The sequence below is a fragment of the Bufo gargarizans genome, chromosome 4, assembly GCF_014858855.1.
Source record: "Bufo gargarizans isolate SCDJY-AF-19 chromosome 4, ASM1485885v1, whole genome shotgun sequence".
In the NCBI taxonomy this organism is placed as follows: Eukaryota; Metazoa; Chordata; class Amphibia; order Anura; family Bufonidae; genus Bufo; species Bufo gargarizans.
Window position 1 is genome coordinate 357937999 of NC_058083.1, and position 22891 is coordinate 357960889.

At 41.8% G+C, this 22891-nt stretch overlaps 1 protein-coding gene across 1 annotated transcript in view; it reads left to right on the forward strand.

Annotated features, from left to right (window-relative positions):
- PHF10 (PHD finger protein 10) overlaps nt 1–22891 on the forward strand; it is a 119061-nt gene that overhangs the window by 91699 nt on the left and 4471 nt on the right. Inside the window, exons 11-12 of the mRNA XM_044290038.1 lie at nt 11440–11548; nt 21375–21563. Coding sequence (XP_044145973.1) covers nt 11440–11548; nt 21375–21563 — 298 coding nt within the window. The remainder of the gene's footprint in view (nt 1–11439; nt 11549–21374; nt 21564–22891) is intronic.

The window sequence follows — 22891 nt, forward strand, 5'->3', positions numbered from 1 at the left end:
GTCACCCAACGATAATAAAGTAGTGATCATTACTTACCTGGTAGATACCAGGTGCTGCTCCAGTTCTCCTGGCCAGGTTGTTACCCAGCTGCATCAGTGATGTCGCATCGACAGTATGTCACTGCTGCAGCCAATCACTAGCCTTAGTGGTCCACTTTAGAGGCAATTGGGGTCATTTGTTGTTGACGTGCTGTCACCGCTTCCACCAGGTAACAGATTCTGTCCGGGAGAACCGGATCTGCAACGAGGCATCTGCCAGGTAATAATCCCCTTATTATTGCAAGTGGATCTTCTATGTATTGTCCAGTTTGTTCCTGAGACTTGACAACCCCAAAATGTTGGTTATTATAAGGACTTGCAGCCAAACTACATTGACCTTGTAGAATCTTGCTGGATATGTGCTGCATTGGATGGTAAGAGACATGTATGGCAGGACAGTGTGTTAGTTGCTGTCTCTCCAGCTCAGTAGACTGGCTGGCTAATATAATTGCTAGGTACAAGACCAGTTCATTTGATCTGTCATGTTGGTCAGTGGTGTAGTGTGGGTTGCCAGCACCCAGGGCGAGCCATGTATGGCGCGCCCCCCCTCCCAACCTGTGGACACGCCCCTTTTACAGATAATGTAGTCCTATATAACACCACAGATAACATGGTGACAACTCTCTAAGTACAGATGATGTAGTAGATGGGTATAAAGCCCCAGAATTCAAAACACGCACAGTGTGACCTGAAGTCTGGGGCCAGGAAGCAGCAGGGTGGGCAAAATTCTCAATCCACCCCCCAACCCTACTGTGAAACAAATGTGTTTGGACATTACATACATCACTACAAAATATACAGTATAATACAGCCCCACATACTTCATCCATCCAGTGACATCTCCTGTGATGTAGACTTTCCTCAACGTCTTGATTCGGAGATAAGACCGCCATGACACCTTCTTTCAGCTGCGTCTCTACAGAGTTTCACAGAAAGCATTTTTAGATTCCTCACTTTACTATCATCCTCCCCTCCTTGTACCTCAACACTTCTATCCTTCTGCCCCCCAATACTGTGGTAGAGCCAGACAGATAGGAGGGCCAGAGTTGAGGCACACTCATATATACTAATATTAATGAGGGGCCATTATATATTATAATAATACAGAAGGGCCATTATAGATTATAATAACACAGAGAAGGCCATTATATATACTAATAATACAGAGGCGGCTATTATATATTCCAATCCGTGTGGAGGGGGCATAGAGGAGGCAAAACCACTGTGTAGGGATGAGCGAATTTCATGTTATAAAATTTGTTTGTGCTTCGTTTGGTGGTAGAAGCAGAGTTGCATTATGGATTCCGTTACCACGGACCATAACGCAATTCTATGACGTAGAATGCATAACGGAATGCCTTTTTAGAGGCATTCCATTATTCCTTCCGTCATAATAGAAGTCTATGGGCTGCATAACAGATCCGTCCCGTTTCCGTTATGCAGCCCATAGACTTCTATTATGACGGAAGGAATAACGGAATGCCTCTAAAGGCATTCTGTTATGCATTCTACGTCATAGAATTGCGTTATGGTCCGTTGTAACGGAATCCATAATGCAACTCTGCTTCTACCACCAAACGAAGTGTAAACGAATTTCAAAATCTGAAATTCGCTCATCTTTACCACTGTGTGGAGGGGGCACAAAGGAGACAAAACCCACAGTGTGGAGAGCGCACAGACGAGGCAAAACCACCTTATGGAGTTAAAGGGAGTCTGTCATCAAAGTTTCACCTTTTTAACCCTTCCCATAGCTTTCTAGCAGCCTTACAGTTACTAAAAACGTTACCTTTTATGAGCAATCCAGGACTTATAAAACCGGCAAAAAACAACTTAGTAGTATATGCAAATGAGGGCTCGCAAGTGCCCAGGGGCGGCGTTACCCTCGTAGGGGCCCAGCTAGCTCAGCCTTATCGTCGCTTCCCCCCACCCATTCTTTCCATCTGACCGCCCATCTACCTGCGCACTCAGTCCATTAATTACTGTGATGCCGTACAAGGAATGAGCATCGCAGTGCGCATGCGCCAGCTGACGGACTTAGTGCGCAGAGGTGGAATCTCGTCGAAACAAGAAGTAAGTAGATGGGCGGTCAGAGGGAAAGGATGGGCGGGGGGAAGCGACAATAAGGCTGAGTTAGCTGGGCACCTACGAGGGTAACGCCGCCCCTGGGCACTTGCGAGCCCTCATTTGCATATGCTACTAAGTTGTTTTTTGCCGGTTTTATAAGTCCAGGATTGCTCATAAAGGTAACGTTTTTATTAACTGTAAGGCTGCTAGAAAGCTATGGGAAGGGTTAAAAAGGTGAAACTTTGACAGACTCCCTTTTAAAATACCTACAGGGAGTGCAGAATTATTAGGCAAGTTGTATTTTTGAGGATTAATTTTATTATTGAACAACAACCATGTTCTCAATGAACCCAAAAAACTCATTAATATCAAAGCTGAATATTTTTGGAAGTAGTTTCTAGTTTTAGCTATTTTAGGGGGATATCTGTGTGTGCAGGTGACTATTACTGTGCATAATTATTAGGCAACTTAACAAAAAACAAATATATACCCATTTCAATTATTTATTTTTAGCAGTGAAACCATTCAAAAACAAAACTAAAACAAATCTGTGACCAATATAGCCACCTTTCTTTGCAAGGACACTCAAAAGCCTGCCATCCATGGATTGTCAGTGTTTTGATCTGTTCACAATCAACATTGCGTGCAGCAGCAACCCCAGCCTCCCAGACACTGTTCAGAGCAGTGGCGTACCAAGGGGGGGGGGGGGGGGGGGGCGCGCGCGCCCCTCCATCCACTGCTGCACCGCGACTCCGCCAGGCGCCGGCTTCTGTGGAAGGATTATTGCGGCGGCGCGCAACATGACGTCACAATGCTGACGCCGCGCCGCCTTCACAGATCTTTTAAAGAAGCGGAAGGATCCATTACCAGCGGTCGGACGGAGCCTGAGGCATCATCAAAATGTGAGTAAATAATTGTGTAATTAAAGGGGGTGTGTGTGCATAATTAAGTGGGGGTTTGTAATTAAGGGGGGGGGGGTGTAATTAAGGGATGTGTGTGTGTGTAATTAAGGGAGGGGTAAGGTGGGGAGGGAGGGGGTGTAATTAAGGGAGGGGGTGTAATTAAGGTGTGGAGGGGGGTGTAATTAAGGTAATTAAGGGAGGAGGTGTAATTAAGGGGAGAAGAGAGGAGGTGTAATTAATGGTGTGTGTGTGTGTGTAATTAAGGGGGGGTGTAATTAAGGTGGGGAGGGAGGGGGTGTAATTTGTAATAAATATTATTGAAAACATTCAAAAAAGTTTGTGCATGTTTTCTTAACTTTCTTGGGGGGAGGGAAGGGGGGGGTGCCAAACAAAGGGTTCGCCCGGGGTGCCAAATGCTCTAGGTATGCCCCTGGTTCAGAGAGGTGTACTGTTTTCCCTCCTTGTAAATCTCACATTTGATGATGGACCACAGGGTCTCAATGGGGTTTAGATCAGGTGAACAAGGAGGCCATGTCATTAGATTTTCTTTTATACCCTTTCTTGCCAGCCACGTTGTGGAGTACTTGGACGCGTGTGATGGAGCATTGTCCTGCATGAAAATCATGTTCTTGAAGGATGCAGACTTCTTCCTGTACCACTGCTTGAAGAAGGTGTCTTCCAGAAACTGGCAGTAGGACTGGGAGTTGAGCTTGACTCCATCCTCACCCCGAAAAGGCCCCACAAGCTCATCTTTGATGATACCAGCCCAAACCAGTACTCCACCTCCACCTTGCTGGCGTCTGAGTCGGACTGGAGCTCTCTGCCCTTTACCAATCCAGCCACGGGCCCATCCATCTGGCCCATCAAGACTCACTCTCATTTCATCAGTCCATAAAACCTCAGAAAAATCAGTCTTGAGATATTTCTTGGTCCAGTCTTGACGTTTCAGCTTGTGTGTCTTGTTCAGTGGTGGTCGTCTTTCAGCCTTTCTTACCTTGGCCGTGTCTCTGAGTATTGCACACCTTGTGCTTTTGGGCACTCCAGTGATGTTGCAGCTCTGAAAAATGGCCAAACTGGTGGCAAGTGGCATCTTGGCAGCTGCACGCTTGACTTTTCTCAGTTCATGGGCAGTTATTTTGCGCCTTGGTTTTTCCACACGCTTCTTGCGACCCTGTTGACTATTTTGAATGAAACACTTGATTGTTTGATGATCACGCTTCAGAAGCTTTGCAATTTTAAGAGTGCTGCATCCCTCCGCAAGATATCTCACTATTTTTGACTTTTCTGAGCCTGTCAAGTCCTTCTTTTGACCCATTTTGCCAAAGGAAAGGAAGTTGCCTAATAATTATGCACACCTGATATAGGGTGTTGATGTCATTAGACCACACCCCTTCTCATTACAGAGATGCACATCACCTAATATGCTTAATTGGTAGTAGGCTTTCGAGCCTATACAGCTTGGAGTAAGACAACATGCATAAAGAGGATGATGTGGTCAAAATACTAATTTGCCTAATAATTCTGCACTCCCTGTAATGTAAGGGGATGTACTGTATGGTGAGCAATGTAACTGTGGGTGACTTTATAAAAGCTTCCAGCAGCTCTCACACCCCTCATATACTGCACTACAAACTACATAGAAATACACCCCCCAAACCCCTCACCAGAAATCACTGACCACAGCATACTGTAAGTGCCTGCACTCTCCCTGCTCTGGACGCTGCTCTGCTTCTCCTTACAGCCCTTTTCCTGCATCTGGCTCAGTCTGTAAGGGGCGGGAGGAAGAGGTCACATGATCTTATGACATCATTCCCTCTAAGAAGCCAATACATTCTAGACCTGTCCTGAAGCCTATGAGGCAGAATGGAAATGCCTGCTGCCAGGCACCCCCTGCAATTTGGCGCCCGGGGCAACGCCCCCCCCCCCACGCTACGCCCCTGATGTTGGTTGGGGTACTGTGGATATTAGGATATCAAAATCCCACAGACTTTCAAGAAGTTCCATTGCAAAGTTTGTGATTTATTGTGAAAAGTAGAGTATGTCGGCAAAGTAAAATTAAATACTTAATACTCCACATGCTATAGGTTTAGTACAGTACAATGGTAGATTCCCAGTGATTTATGTTACTGCTATACAGCTCATCAGGCGCCATTCCTGCTGGTTCCTTTCAATGCGACATATTGAAAAAGGGGTGCACTGGACAGAAACCACACAAGCAACACTTGATGCAACAGAATACTGTGGGAATCCGCCATTGTACTGCACTATTTGTGTAGCACACTGAATGGCATGAAAACAACCCCCCCCCCCCCAATTTTTTTTAGTTTTTCCATTGCGATGGTAAAATAAACAATGCCATTAAAAATACAACTTGTCTCATAAAAAAACAAGCCCTTCTACAGCTATGTAAGCATAAAACAAAAAAAAAAAAAAATAGAACTTTTGGAAGATGTGGAAGAAAAAAATTTAAATTGGGCAGTTTCCCGAAAGGGTTAAAGATGGCACCCGATAGGAGCAGAGAGGCCACCAAAGCTACTAGGTGCCTGTTTTACACAGCAGACGCCCAGAGGCAGAGTCTGTGATCAGCGATAATGCATATCATAGACATTTAACTCTTCAGAAACCGTCTTTTGGGAGTGCTGCGTTCCACCTGCACTGAGATTGAGGCTGTTCGGTTGCTATGGCAGCCTTGGTCCTTTTGCAGACATCTTGGGGGACTTAAAATAAGTGTAAATTATTTTTTATTTTTACATTTTTTTTTTATTATAATGATAAACATTCACCCCCCTTTTCCCATATTAAAAAGAAACAATAATAAATAGATAATTACCTTTGCCACATTCCAAAACTCCTGTACTATTAAAAGATATTAAAACACAAGGTATACTATAAAAATGTGTTATTACAGTAATCGTACTGACCCAGCAAAATCCCTCATACGGCTATGTGAATGGAAAAATGAAAAAGTTATGGCTACAGGCAGGGATAAAAAAAAAAGGAAAATAAAAACAAAACGGAAAATAGCAGCATGCTGAAGTGGTTAAACAGCTGAACCTGGCAAAAATTTAATGTATAAGGGCCTTTTGCTTTGTATACTTGCCCCACACAACAGTTAAATCTAAGTATATTGAATCTGGAGGCATCTTACTTGCAGAGCCATTTTTGAATGCTTCTGAAAACTACATGCCCAGTTGTAGATCCATATTTTGGGTTTGGGTTGGCAGTGGTGCTTGGATGAATGATGTTGGTATGATCAGATTAGTGAAAGGCTAGGTTCACGTATGTGCTCTTATTTGCATTTTTTGGGGTTCTGTTATAGGAACAAGAAAAGAAAAATAATGGTAGTGCTGTATCAGTCATGTGACTGACTCCAGTCATCCATCATGGTTTCCGTCATTTTACCGGACAAAGTGGCACAGCAAGCTGTGCTTTTTTTTTTCTCCGACATTTTGGAAGGGGTTTACAACTGAGGCTGCTAAATAGAATCACCTATGTTGATGTGAACATAGCCCTAAAGGGGTTTTCTGAGATTTTAATCTCTGCCTTCTCCAGCTTTCCCTATGCCAATGGCAACACGTTCATTGGGCACATGGCCTAAGCGCTACTCGGCTCCATTGAAGTGAATGGTGCCGAGTGCAATACCAAGCACAGCCGCTACACAATGTATGGCGATATGCTTGGTAAGCTGATTGGCAGGGTTCCAGGGTGTCGGACCCCCACGAATCGGACACTCATGACCAATCCAAAAGATAGGTAAATGGTATCAAAATCCCAGAAAACCACTTTAATTGACAAACAGCTGAGATGTGTAAATTTCTCCATTTCTATATTTGTATAATTTAGTTTTAACCAGAATTACCCAAAAATATGGTACAATGAAAATTATTTGACACAAATGGTTCTATGGTACCTTGCACTTCTTGTTGCAATTGCTTGTCAGGTATAGGGTTAACTGTTATATGTACTGTATTGGGTAGGGCTAATATTTTCTAATTGCTTTTTTTTTTTTTTTTTTAAAGTACATTAGAGTCCCTTAAAACACTGCTGGGGTCATTTATCAAGCTAGTGTAAAGTAGCCCATAGCAACCAATCAGATTCTACCATTCATTTTCCAAACTGTCACAAATGAAAGGTGGCATCTGGTTGCTATGGGCAACTAAGCCAGTTCTACTTTACACCAGTTTGATAAAGGACTCCATATATTCTTTATATGTGAATATCACTAGCCTCTTTTGTTTGTCCTTTTAGCATGCTGAACAAAATGGCTGTAATGTGCTTCTAATAAAATGTTAAACCGTTTTATTGTGCATTTTAAGTGAACATGTACACTGGTTACCAACAGGTTTCATGTGTAGCAACTTATACACATAGCAACCAAAAGATAACTTGTTTCTTTGTGCATCTTCTTATACATGAAGACCAGCGCTTTTTTTTTTTTTTTTTTATTTTTTTTATTCACTATTAACAATGAGTGAACGTTCACCTGATGACAATATATATATATATATATATATATATATATATATTTTTTTAGGACAAGTAGTATTAAAGTGTACCTCCGATTTATAAACAACTTTCCATAGATCAGTAGTATAAGCAAAGATAAACTTTGTAACATATCCTATTAGAGAAAATGCTGCCTCCTCCAGGCTATCTTCCGCATCCTCCTCCCTCCTAAACGGTTCACTTAGAATTGACCTGATAAAATATGTAGTAGAGGACATCACTTTCCACATCAGATAGTTACACTTGGAGATTGGAGTAGGAGCAAGAGACTAACAGCTGTGATATCTCAAATACAAGGCACATAGAAGAGGAAATCCTGCCCCCATATCTCTGTACCACACCCTCACAAACGGCAGCAGTATGGAGGAGATTATACAGCAGTACTGAGCAGTGTAACTGCGAATTCGGCACCAAGGTCAGATGGAAAACTTACTAGAGCCTTCAGCAGCCTCTCTGTGGCTGCTTTCTCTGCTCCTCTATTCTCCATAGACTTATATTGACAAGTCTAACCTGATTTTTCAGTGAATCTAAGACGTCTCTTTGGACCTGGATTTTTAGCAGTGAATTCAGAGTAAGTATACAGTGTAGGAGGCAGTTGGTGGGAGAGAAAAGGAACCTGATAAGTTGAGGCATTTTTCTCTAATATGATATATTACAAAGTTTCTTATGCTTGAACTGTTGAGTTATCCAGTTGTTTATAATTGAAGGTAGCCTTTAAGCTTAAGTTTAAAGAAACACTTCATTTACTGGGATGTGCCACAGGAACTTACAGATTTCTCAGACTACGTTCTTGTTGCAGAATGCTAAGAAAGCAGCAGTGGCGAATCTCAGTACCTTGGATTTTAGCAGACCTATGTCACTAGATGATGATGCAGTGTTTAGTGAAACCCACCATCTGTAACCCATTCCTATATGAAGCAGTTTGCACTTTAGAACCTAATTAATTGGTGTATGTCTAGTGGTGCATTATTACATGCTAGAAACTTAGAAACAAAAGATGTGCACTTATCTGGACTCCTTTTATATAAATTAGCTCTGTATACATGATCTTACCACCATGCTTCTCTTTAACATGGAGAATGGAGATGTATTGCTTGTTTTTGTAGTGCCCTCCTAGTGAAGTAACATTGACAGAGTATGAGAATAGGTGAACTTTGGTGGAAGATATAGGGGAGCTGTTTCCCCTTAAATTTTAGTTATCTCCACTAAAGTGGTAGTGATGGGAACCCTGAAAATGTGGCTATGTGCCTTACTTCATTTGTGGAGTTTTGTACAATTGCATTCCGTTATTCCTTAGGTCAGCATTGTACAGATTAACAGTAACATGCCAAAGGTTTGTTATCCACGTTCCAGACAAAATAGCTATGAGTGCATGAAAATCGATCACAAGCAAGAACAGTGTGATATAGGCATATCGTCCTATGAAATTTTGATTTCCGTTATTTTTTAGCTGTAGACATTTCTGAATGTTTCACGTATATTTTGCTTTTATTGTGTAAAAAGAGGCTGAAATGCTTTATTTTTAAATAAATAGCATTAATGTCATTCTGATTGTTTCTGTCATCTTTTAAGATTACACAACATGATTGGCCTAGAGTATATGCTCTGCATACAAATCTGTATTATCTTAATAATGCCATGGTAGCCACGCAAACTATGCTGGCATCTACATGAATTTATTTTATTGTCCTATTTTGTTCTTGTGGTGAAAACCGCCTAAATGGGGGAAATCGCATAAAATTAACCTCCATTTGCCTGATAAACCCATTGCCTTTTTTTCTTCTTTACTTTGCTCCATGAATAATGTTCCCACCCACACACATGACTGCAGAAGCCAGTCACTGGCTGCAGTGGTTTACTGCTCGATACTGCTGAGACTGTGATTGGCTGTGGTGGTCAGTGGATGGTAGACAGGCACATCTTTGTTGCAGCAAGATAGACTAATGGGGATTTTCAAAGCGGCAATGCTGCGGTGGATTTATCAGATGCATATTGGTTTATTTTATTACATTTTTTTACATTGAATCAATTTTCTTCCCATCTTGGAAAATATCTTGAATACTCCATAGACAAAAAACTTCAAATGAATACTAATTATCCATCTTACTGTAAATTGTATCGTCTCCATTGTGGTCTTTCTGAAGTTTTAGCAAATAGCATGAAAAATGGCTTACACATTGTATAATCATGATGACATTGCCATTACTGGTTGTCACAAACCATATAATGTAAAGATAACAAAAAAATGGCTACATATGTGTCTCCCAAGGAGCCGCTTCCAAGAGGTGGCGCTAATGAGATGGTTCTTCTTTGGAAGATACCTCTTTGGATACTGGTTTTCCATGGAGCATTGCCAATAAGTCTGCATACTAGTGTTGGTTAATTTTGGATTTGTCCTGCTTTGGAGTCCGAATGTTTTTGCTGGTTTTAGTAAACATTATGGGGGAGATTTATCAAAATGGTGTAAAGGAAAATTGGCTTAGTTGTCCATAGCAGCCAGACAGATTTCACCCTTCATTTGCCAAAAGAGCTGTGAAAAATGAAAGGTAGAATCAGATTGGTTGCTATAGGCAAATAAGCCAGTTTTACTTTACACCAGTTTTGATAAATAACCCCCAATGAGTACCCGATAGTCATACCTTCCTTATACTGTATTGGCTCCACTGTGGCTGAATAAACATGACTGCCAGTAACGCAAGACTGTGAATCTCTAATGCACCATTACTGTAAGTAGCAGCGCAACAAATCCAAACCTGGAGTCTTTATGGTTTGCGGTGCAATCTTGAATTCAGGTTCGGATTAGTTGTGTAATACAGTTCGGCATGTGCTGCTGCTTTCAGTAACTGGGCATGTGCGAGACTCACATAGTGTCGTGTTACTGGTGGCCATGTTCATTCAGCCACAGTGGAGCCAATACAGTATAAGGAAGGTACAGCAATTGGGAACTCATTTTTACTGAAAGTAGGAAAAAAAGATTTGGATTTGTGCCAGGTGTAGAAGTCATCCCTTATCCACAGGATAGGGGATAACTATAATAGCTGATTTCTGGGGTCTGACCACTGAGACCCCCACCGATCCCAAGGACGGGGGCTTTGTTCCCTGGTCTGATGCAGCGCTGCAGTTCCATTCATTCCCACCAATTACGGTGTTATTTGCGAGCAGCATGTTAGAGAGCAGGATTTGAATGGATCTGTAAAAAATACTGATGTTCGTGTGCATTCCGTTTCTTGCAGAACGGAACAGTTGGCCCCTGATAAAACAGTAAGGGAAGAGGCCTTATTCATTTAAGTTCCTGCTCATTCTGGGCGTTGAAGTCCAGGAGGCAGTCCTATCAGTGACTGACAGCTACATGTGTATACACAATCATAGACTGAGGGATGTTAATCACTGATGGGATCGCTTCCTTGACTTCAAAACTTACTGAATTTTCGTGGTGACAGGTTCCCTTGAAAGGGAATCTGTCACCAGTTTTATGGTTTCTTAACGAATGACAAAATAAACTAGTTACAGATCCCTGTAACAAAATGCAAGGTCACTTTCTTTAATAGATAATAAAATAGAATTTAAAAAAATCTACAATCCGGAGAATAAAGCCATAGTAAAAAAAAAGGATATGTGTTGCTAATTGGCAGACAAAATTCCAGGTGACACATTTCTTTTCAGTCTGCCATTTTATTTGCATGGTTTTCTTGATTTGATGGTCTGGCAAAGTAGTTTTATTTCTACAATTTTTTTTTTTGGCCTACACCTTATGAAAAAATATGACCTCTTTATAATTTTTTGCAAAACTTAAACTCCGCATTTTACATTAAGTAGAGAAGTATGTGAAGGTTATGTTTTTTTCCTTTTAATGTTGAATATTGGAATTATGAAGAACTCCAACTGGGTTTGTATGAGGTGACATTACTACCCTTTTCTACCGTTCCAGCCTAAGTCCATCCCAAATGCTATTTGTGGAATTTGTCTGAAGGGTAAGGACGTCGCCAAGAAGGGAAAATCCGAAAGGCTTATACACTGCTCCCAGTGTGATAACAGTGGTAAGTTACTGATTTATAATATATCATTTTTTTTTTTGTAGCAACAGCAAAATATTGTGCAATTCCCAAGTTGTACTACGATCTCTTGAATGGGTTTTCCCCACCAGAAGTGATGGCACATTGCTAGGATGCAGACTACTGGGACCCCTACCTATCCCTAGAATGTAGTCCTCCCTTAATTTCTCCTAGTTGCACCAATTTCCCCCATTTTTGGCACTCCATGCTGTTGTATGTGGCCTGCAGAGATGTCTCATGTCCATAACTGGATATTTATAACCTAAAACTCAACCTTTCATAAAGCTACATACAGAACAGCTGGTCCAGTATTATGTACACCAGCAGAGCATCAAGCAACTTTAAAGGGAACCTGTCATGTGGATTTTTGATTATAATCTAACTAAATATATACAATCATTAACTACTAAAAAGTACCTTAGATGTAGTCACTTACTGGTGACAGATGGTTACCTCATAATATACACACAAAGATGCTGCATGCTAATGAGCTGATTGGAGTCCAGTGTGATGTCATTGAGTCCAGCGTATATTTAATTCAGAGCTATAGCCACTCCCCTGCCCACCTGCTGCTGATTCCTATGGAAACAAACTGTCATTCAGCAGCAGGTGGGCGGGGAGAGTCAGGAGCTCATGAATATTCATAACTCATCATTAACAGCTGGAGCTTTTCAATACAAGATGTTGGCAGATTGACTGGGTCAATTAAAGAAAGTAACCCGGCATTGTACTAAGAGAATCAGTCTCTTATTTATGCTGCCCTTAGTTAGGACACCATATAACTGGTGACAAGTTCCCTTTAAATATATAGAAAAAATAAATGCAACAGCACGCTGCAAACCAAGTAAAGTACAAAAAAAAAGTATTTTAATGCTAATGTTATGCTTTATTAAGTAAATTTGAGATTCTTGGCAAATAAATTTTGTGCAAAATTATTTGGGCCCGTTTGCCACACGTCAAGGCGATCCCTGTAAGACTGGAACCTAACACTAAATTCTACCTGTTATGTGCCATGACGGCTACCATAAAATTCAGGGAGTGTAGGTTTCACGTGCATGCTAGGCCCACCTTAGTTTGTCATTTTTGGTGCCAAAATGGCCTCCATTAAATCCAGGGAATACAGGTACCAACATGCATTCCGAGCCCACTCCACACCTCTCCTGGTTCCAGATGGCCCCAACGAATGCAATGAGAGTCCACCCTATACCTCTTCTGGTGCCAAAAGGCTTCCAGTGAGTGAGGGAGAGCAGGCTAAGCTTTACACTTACACTAATTAAAATCGGCCTATGGGGAAGACAGGCTGGTCAGGGGTGCAAGACTAAATAGTCAGCCACAACTCCAGTACAAACTGCAAAGAAAAAAAGGGGGTCAGTCCGCACATTCCAACGTGCAGGTGCACGTTCCTATGGCTGAAAACACAAAGAAAAAAAATACAATGCAACAGCACTCTGCAAACTAAATAAAGTACAAAGTTATTTTAATGCTAGTAATATGCTTGAGGTAAATTTGAGATTCTTGGCAAATGCAATTTGTACAAAATTATTTGGGCCAGTCTGCCATACGTCAAGGCGATCTCTGTAAGACGGGAACCTAACACAAAATTCTACCTGTTATGTGCCATGACAGCTACCATAAACTTTAAATATATATTTGCCATAACTTTTAACATGAGCCTCTTGCCGCCATTGAGCTGTTACGTTTGGCTCCTACTTATTTAATTTTAAAATTCAACAAAACTACACATTGTATTAAAGCTAGTTTTACATAGGCTAGTTTCACATCTCTGGTGTGTATTCCATTGGGATATTCCGTCAGAACAGCCTGCCGGAATTTACCGGTCCAGCGTTGCTGGGTGTCAACGGAATGCCTGCCAGCCCCATTATATATGGGGGTTGGACAGAGATCTGCAGAGAGCTGCATGCTGCAATTTGTGTCCGGAAGGACCAGAGGTGTGAAACCAAATATCACTATCGGAGAATCCTCAAAACATGCAAACACCTGGCGTTGCGCGTAGGGCATTTTCTCCTTCCCCTGACACAGGTGCACAATGGGGCTAATCCTTTACCCTTCAGGTTGCTTGCGTTTGCATATTTTGTGCTTATGATTACTTGCCTTTGCCTATTGTTTGATCATGTGTGTACCTGTCTATATTTGATTTTGGGGAATAGAGTGAGCGATACGGGTGCCGGGAGGAGGGTAAGTATAATCTATATAGAGGGCCCTGGGCGTTGGGTGGGCATGTTTTAGACAATGGATAATGCCTTTTTAGGCTCTGATTTATCAAGACCAGTGTGTGCTACAACTATGTCTTGATGGGCCCTGCACCTCCAGAGGAAGCCTCATCATAAATGTAGTGCCTCCTCTGGCAGTCAGATGGGGCTGATTTTAAATCTTCTCTAGCTCACAGCTGTCGTGGATTTTGGTCATCAGTTTTTGGCGTAAATGATAATTGTGCTAATTGGGCCTTGATACCTGTTCTCCATTGTAGAAATATCTTTATGGAACCACTCTCTATATTTGTCACTTACGTGTCCCAGATTGCTTTGGCGATATATTGTGCAGGCCTAATTCCCATCTTGACTTTTCCCCACCCAATCGCAATTAATCACCATATCGCCAATTGGCCGACCCAAAAATGCTGCAATTTATATTACCATATTTTTCGCTTTATAAGACCAACCCCCCCCCCCCCCCCAGTGCGCCTTATAAAGCGATGGTTGACTTTGCAGCACAGCGCGGCCGGCGATACATCAGTTACAGTATGGGGAGGGTGGCGGGGCTGGAGGCAAGTCGTTATTTTAATGAACAAATGTTCTTTTTTTTTATTCTATTTTATTTATCTGTGCAGTGCTATTAAGAAAATGGCAAGTTTTGTATTTTGTACTTTTGCAGTAATGCAAATATGTTATTTAATTTAGTAAAATATGTTTTAATTTGAAAAACACTGTGCATTTCAGTTCGTGAGTTAAGCATAACTACATTTCAGCATTATATAGAAAGAGGATCTGTGGATCACTCCAACTAGACCAGGGGTAGGCAACCTCCGGCTCCCAGCTGTTGTGAAACTACAATTCCCAGCATGCTCCATTCATTTCTATGAGAGTTCTTAGAAGAGCAGAGCAAGTATGCATACTGGGAGTTGTAGTTTCACAACAGCTGGGAGTCGGAGGTTGCCTACCCCTGAACTAGACCAACAGGTGCTCTTGGTCTAAGTGGCCCACCCAGCCACAAAGGGGTTGTAGAAAATTTGAAAAGATAGACCGGGCACTCTATATATGAAGCCAACAAGCGAGATATTTATTACATATAATACAATAAATTACTGATATCGACATAAAATGACAGCATAAAATAACAGCGTAAAATAACAGTAGCACAAAAACAATATGTAGCGGTAAAATAGCAGAAATAGTTAGCAGCAACAAGCAATATTATAGCAGCAATAATTAGCAGCAGCAAATGTTAGCAAATATCAGCAGCAGAGGTGGCGTTTATAGCAAAGGCAATGATGAGTTAAAGTCCATCCGAATGAACCGAAAATATAAGTCGGAAGCTCCTTTTGAACTGCAGTAGTATACTGCCAGAGTCTCTCTTTCAAATAAATTACTCAAGTAGTGAGTTAGAAGGATGTCTCGTATAAAGATTCCACTCCTGATTAATTCACGGTATAACGGGAGAGACTAGAGGGTACAATGTAAACAGCAATGTGGCGTCCCACACAGTTGTATTTGCTTATTCACTGCTACCTTGCTCTTGCTTCATTCCCGTCTCTGAATACCGACTCGTTGTCCTCAGCTGACTCTGTATCCAGTGTCGTCAGCGAATTCAGCGCTTGTTAAAATCGAGTGCCGCCAGGGTTTTTCGTTCCAGGAACTTAGGTTAAATCCAGGGGAGACTTTCTGCCAGCATGCCGGTGTAAGGTGTAGCCCATACACGTTTCGGGGACGTGGCCCCTTCCTCAGTGGTAACCTTACTCTGTTTCCCCTCCTTTTATGCTCCAGATCAAGGTAAGTGTCAAAAGCTGAGCCGGAATCGTAATGGCTCTCGGGTGTGTAGAAAACCCGGATTTCCATAGTAGAACTTCCATAATAAGTGTCAGTATAAGTTGATAAATTTGCCCCAAGTTCAGGTTTAAGTAAATTTGATACATATGTGGGAGTTGAAAAATTTGTGAGGAAAATTTGTCTCAAGAAATATTTCCTAAAAAACACATTGATACAAATACTCAGATAACATCGAAATATATCCATACTGAGCTGAGGGCAAAATCAACTAAATATCCCAGGAATGAAATTAGCTCAGAAATAGATGCTTTTAGGAAAAATGTGGAACGGGATATTAGATCTATGAGCGACGGAAACAAAAGCAAAAATAGATCAAATCTTTCAAATCAAGAAATCGCAGCTATGAAATCATTACAGAAAAATGAAACAATCGCAATCTGACCCGCGGATAAAGGCGGAGGGATAGTTATATTAAATACGGAGGACTATAAAAAGGAATGTTATAGACAGTTAACAGAAACAGAGACTTGCTCTAAATTGACTAAAGATCCAATTAATGAATTTTACCCACAGTTGGTTGAATTATGTGAGAGAGGTGTACGAACAAATATTTTATTGGAGAGTGAGGTAAATTTTATATTAACTACTTCAACCCCCCTAGCTGAAACCCCCTTCATGACCAGAGCACTTTTTACACTTCTGCACTACACTACTTTCACCGTTTATTGCTCGGTCATGCAACTTACCACCCAAATGAATTTTACCTCCTTTTCTTCTCACTAATAGAGCTTTCATTTGGTGGTATTTCATTGCTGCTGGCATTTTTACTTTTTTTGTTATTAATCAAAACGACATCCATATATAAATTTTTCGCCAAATTTATTGTTCTACATGTCTTTGATAAAAAAAAAAAATGTTTGGGCAAAAAAAAATAATGGTTTGGGTAAAAGTTATAGCATTTACAAACTATGGTACAAAAATGTGAATTTCCGCTTTTTGAAACGGCTCTGACTTTCTGAGCACCGGTCATGATTCCTGAGGTTCTACAATGCCGAGACAGTACAAACACCCCACAAATGACCCCATTTCGGAAAGTAGACACCCTAAGGTATTCGCTGATGGGCATAGTGAGTTCATAGAACTTTTTATTTTTTGTCACAAGTTAGCGGAAAATGATGATGATTTTATTTTTTTTATTTTTTCTTACAAAGTCTCATATTCCACTAACTTGCGACAAAAAATAAAAAATTCTAGGAACTCACCATGCCCCTCACAGAATACCTTGGGGTGTCTTCTTTCCAAAATGGGGTCACTTGTGGCGTAGTTATACTGCCCTGGCAATTTAGGGGCCCAAATGTGTGAGAAGAACTTTGCAATCAAAATGTGTAAAAAATGACCGGTGAAATCCAAAAGGTGCACTTTGGAATATGCGCCCCTTTGCCCACCTTGGCAGCAAAAAAGTGTGACACATCTGGTATCGCCGTACTCAGGAGAAGTTGGGGAATGTGTTTTGGGGTGTCATTTTACATATACCCATGCTGGGTGAGAAAAATATCTTGGTCAAATGCCAACTTTGTATAAAAAAATGGGAAAAGTTGTCTTTTGCCAAGATATTTCTCTCATCCAGCATGGGTATATGCAAAATGACACCCCAAAACACATTCCCCAACTTCTTCTGAGTACGGCGATACCAGATGTGTCACACTTTTTTGCAGCCAAGGTGGGCAAAGGGGCACATATTCCAAAGTGCACCTTTCAGATTTTGCAGGCCATTTTTTACACATTTTGATTGCAAGGTACTTCTCACACATTTGGGCCCCTAAATTGCCAGGGCAGTATAACTACACCACAACTGACCCCATTTTGGAAAGAAGACACCCCAAGGTATTCTGTGAGGGGCATGGGGAGTTCCTAGAATCTTTTATTTTTAAAAATATTTTTTATTTTTTGTCACAAGTTAGCGGAAAATGATTTTTTTTTTTTTTCTCTTTTTTCCTTACAAAGTCTCATATTCCACTAACTTGCGACGAAAAATAAAAAATTCTAGGAACTCGCCATGCCCCCCACGGAATACCTTGGGGTGTCTTCTTTCCAAAATGGGGTCACTTGTGGCGTAGTTATACTGCCCTGGCAATTTAGGGGCCCAAATGTGTAAGAAGTACCTTGCAATCAAAATGTGTAAAAAATGGCCTGCGGAATCCGAAAGGTGCCCCTTTGCCCACCTTGGCTGCAAAAAAGTGTCACACATGTGGTATCGCCATACTCAGGAGAAGTTGGGCAATGTGTTTATGGGGGGTCATTTTACATATACCCATGCTGGGTGAGAGAAATATCTTGGCAAAAGACAACTTTTCCCATTTTTTTTTATACAAAGTTGGCATTTGACCAAGATATTTTTCTCACCCAGCATGGGTATATGTAAAATGACACCCCAAAACACATTGCCCAACTTCTCCTGAGTACGGCGATACCACATGTGTGACACTTTTTTGCAGCCTAGATGCGCAAAGGGGCCCAAATTCCTTTTAGGAGGGCATTTTTAGACATTTGGATCCCAGACTTCTTCTCACACTTTCGGGCCCCTAAAAAGCCAGGGCAGTATAAATACCCCACATGTGACCCCACTTTGGAAAGAAGACACCCCAAGGTATTCAATGAGGGGCATGGCGAGTTCCTAGAATTATTATTTTTTTGCATAAGTTAGCGGATATTGATTTTTTTTTTTAGTTTTTTTTCTCACAAAGTCTCACTTTCCGCTAACTTAGGACAAAAATTTCAATCTTTCATGGACTCAATATGCCCCTCACGGAATACCTTGGGGTGTCTTCTTTCCGAAATGGGGTCACATGTGGGGTATTTATACTGCCCTGGCTTTTTAGGGGCCCTAAAGCGTGAGAAGAAGTCTGGAATATAAATGTCTAAAAATGTTTACGCATTTGGATTCCGTGAGGGGTATGGTGCGTCCATGTGAGATTTTATTTTTTGACACAAGTTAGACATCCGCATGATTTTTTATGGATCCATGGATCGGATCCACAAAACGCATGCGGACGTCTGAATGGAGCCTTACAGGGGGGTTATCAATGACAGGGGATGATCAGGGTGATCACCCCCCTGTCACTGATCACCCCCCCTGTAAGGCTCCATTCAGACGTCCGCATGTGTTTTGTGGATCCAATCCATGGATCCGTAAAAATCATGCGGACGTCTGAATGGAGCCTTACAGGGGGGTGATCAATGACAGGGGATGATCAGGGTGATCACCCCCCTGTCACTGTTCACCCCCCCTGTAAGGCTCCATTCAGACGTCCGCATGTGTTTTGTGGATCCGATCCATGGATCCGTAAAAATCATGCGGACGTCTGAATGGAGCCTTACAGAGGGGTGATCAATGACAGGGGGGGTGATCAATGACAGGGGGGGTGATCAATGACAGGGGGGGTGATCAATGACAGGGGGGGTGATCAATGACAGGGGGGGTGATCAATGACAGGGGGTGATCAGGGAGTGTATATGGGTGATCACCCGCCTGTCATTGATCACCCCCCTGTAAGGCTCCATTCAGACGTCCGTATGCTTTTTGCGGATCCGATCCGTGGATCCGTAAAAATCATACGGACGTCTGAACGGAGCCTGACAGGGCGGTGATCAATGACAGGGGGGTGATCAGGGAGTTTATATGGGGTGATCATGGGTGATCAGGGGTTTATAAGGGGTTAATAAGTGACGGGGGGGGGGGGGGGTGTAGTGTAGTGTAGTGTAGTGTGGTGTTTGGTGCAACTGTACTGACCTACCTGAGTCCTCTGGTGGTCGATCCTAACAACACGCGCGTTCACAGGAAATCTCGCGTCTCGCGAGAAGACGTGTATATGCGTCCAGGAGGAATAAAGAAACCACCTCCCGGACGCATATACGCGTACAGCGGTCGGGAGGTGGTTAAAGGGAACCTGTCATCTGGATTTTGGGTATAGAGCTGAGGACATGGGTTGCTAGATGGCCACTAGCACATCCGCAATACCCAGTCCCATAGCTCTGTGTGATTTTGTTTAAAAAAAATAAAAAATAGATACATATGCAAATTAACCTGAGATGAGTTAGAGCTTGAAAATATGACTCTTCTCTGGTCACATAAGTAAGATGTGACTCTTATGTTAATTTGCATAAGTACAAAAATGCATAATACTTGAATTCGTCTGCAAATGAAATTAAAAGTGTAAATCTATATGTTTAGGGTAACACAATGAACATTTAGAAACGCTCAGTGAGGGTAACCTAGTAGAGGTGACAGGTTCCCTTTTAAGTTTCAAAACTGATAGCACTATAACAGATCACTTTATCAAAATCATTCCAGCTTGCCTTATAAACTTACTGCTGACATTAGCCTCAGTTCGTCCGGACAGGTTTGGACATGTCTATTGGAATATCTCCAATATATGCATTAATATTATAACTGAATAGGCTTTCCATGCATAACTTAAAATCTAGTCGTGTCAGGCAAATTCCGAGTTCATATTTGGAATCACTGTGCTCATTTTAGTATAAATCACGTTTTTCTCTCAGTAGCAAAATCATTGTTGCGCGGTATAGTCAGTGGTGTCTCACTGCAACGTGACTTGGATTTTTTGCAAATGTCATTTTGCAGCATGTCGCAGTGTGACACGACTATCATTACAAAAAAATGTTGCACAACTTTTCTGCAACACGAAGTCTTTTCACAGGGAGATAAATATAGAGATTAGCTGATATGAACCCTTTTTAGACCTCTTTGAACATACCACAGTGTCTGCTGGTTACAAAGATCTACAGCTGGAGATCAGAGAACTCTCCAGTGTTCTGTTACATACACCCCTGTTGGAGGGGGACACAGGACAAGCACATGGGGCCATTCATGTGGTTCCTTTAAGTTTTCATGCACTCTAAGGGTCCATTCACACATCCGTTTTTTCTTTCCTGATCTGTTCCGTTTTTTGCAGAACAGATCAGGACCAGATCTGGACCCATTCATTTTCAATGGGTCCTGGAAAAAATCGGATAGCACAATGTGTGCTGTCCGTTTCCGTTGTTCCGTTCCGCATGTCCATTTAAATATAAAACATGTCCTATTCTTGTCCGCAAAATTTGGATCCTGGTACAATACAAAGTCAATGGATCCGCAAAAAACGGAAGACATTCGGATGTCATTCCGTATGTCATCCGTTTTATGCGGAATCCGTTCCTGGAAACACATAAAAAAAAAAATTCAATTTTTTTTTTCAAAGAAATCCAAACAACTTTATTTGATTATTGAACTTTATACATGTTTCCGTTTTTTGCGGATCCGCAAAAAATGGATGACATACGGAAACATTTTCAGGAACAACGGATCCGCAAAAAACAGACCGAAAATCGGGATATAGGAAAATACTGACGTGTGAATGTAGCCTAAGTATGTGTGTGTATGTATGTATGCTTTTGCTGAAAAACTGCCTTAAATAAGCAGCACATTTTGTTACGTAGATTTCTGCAGCACAAAATTAATTGGAAATGGTTTTGCACTAGCAGAAATTTCTGCAGGATCTAGGGATGCTTTAATATTTCCTCTGCATAGACTGGTATTGGTGATACAGGTGGAGTAGTATCTGCAGCTTGACAACCAGTGATCGGCTGATTGCTGGAAGGATAGTCTTTTGAGAATGGTAATAAAGTTAAGACAACGCCTAAAGGTGTAATGTTTTTGGAAGCAAGAGTTTTATTTAGTTTATAGGAATCAAATTTATTATTTTCCACTGATAAAGATTATTAATGAGATTTTTTCCATTTATCCATAGGTCATCCTTCATGTCTGGATATGTCACCCGAATTAGTTGCGGTAATAAAGAAATATCCCTGGCAGTGTATGGAGTGTAAAACATGTATTATATGTGGACAGCCTCACCATGAGGAGGAAATGATGTTCTGTGACCACTGTGACCGTGGCTACCACACTTTTTGTGTTGGTCTTGGTGCTCTTCCATCAGGTATGTTTGTTTTTGTACTTTATGGCTTTAAAGGGAACCAGTCGCCTCCAAAAGTGGTATGAAACTGCCAGCATTACCTCATAGCAGCCCCTAGTCTGTAATTGATCATGTGTGTGAGCCACAAATTCGTCAATCAATACTTGTGAAAAACACTTTTTTTTTTTTTTTTTTTTTAATCTCCATGAGCGCTGTTTGCAGTGAGCTTGAAGTCAAGGGGGGCAGCGGCTTCCTTGCTTCAAGTCAAGCAATGCCCGCCTCTTACCCGTCCCCTTCTGACTTTAATTTACATATGTACCATTCCTTGGGATAGTGCCAGTCTGGCGCCTGCATGGTGCACCACTTGTGACTGCACAATCCTGTCTCGGGCTCCCGCAGTCAGCCGGGCATAATTTTGTAACTGCGCATGTGCCGGCCCACAAAGTGAATATAACTCGCTAACAAAATTATGCCCGGCTGACTGCGGGAGCCTGAGACAGGATCGTGCAGTCACAAGTGGCGCAACGTGCAGCCGCCAGACTGGCACGATCCCAAGGAATGGTACATATGTAAATTATAGTCAGGAGGGGACGGGTAAGAGGCGGGCATTGCTTGACTTGAAGCAGGGAGGCCGCTGCCCCCTTGACTTCAAGCTCACTGCAAACAGAGCTCTCATGGAGATTAAAATGGTGTTTTTCACAAGTATGGATTATCGAATTTCTGGCTTACACACACAATCAATTACAGACTGGGGGCTGCTATAAGGTAATGTTGGCAGTTGTATACCACTTTTGGAGATGACTGGTTCCTTTTAAAGGCCATCTGCCAGAAGAATCAACCTATTAATCCAGTCATAATATCTGATAGGGCGGAGCCTGCTGATTAAAAAAAAGTGCCTTTCATTCCCATAGTTGTTGCTGTGTTTAGGAGAAATAAGGGTAGAAATTATGCATATTAGGGAAGGAGTGCACTGAGGGTAGGCCCATAGCCACTCAGTCCACCTTTGCTCTTCCTTTCTACTTTCCTGGATACTCTCCCTCCACTTGAATACCTGGTGTAACGGACAGTTTAAGCAGACAAGGGGTTAAAATCCGTTTAGGCGATATGCCCCTTTCTGAGAGACAGGCACAGCTACTGCAGAACACCAAACTCCCGAACTGGATACAAAATAGCACTCCAAACTGGAACCTCGCGAATAGCTGCTAGCAGATGAACAGAAAAGCATACAATCAGCTTACACTCCTGGCAATCAGTCTCTAACAGCATACAGGGAATCCCCCCAATAACGAGACAAGGCTCCGTGTTGAGGGTCAAGCAGTGGTCTGACTGTACTTCAAGTACAGCCTCTTTTA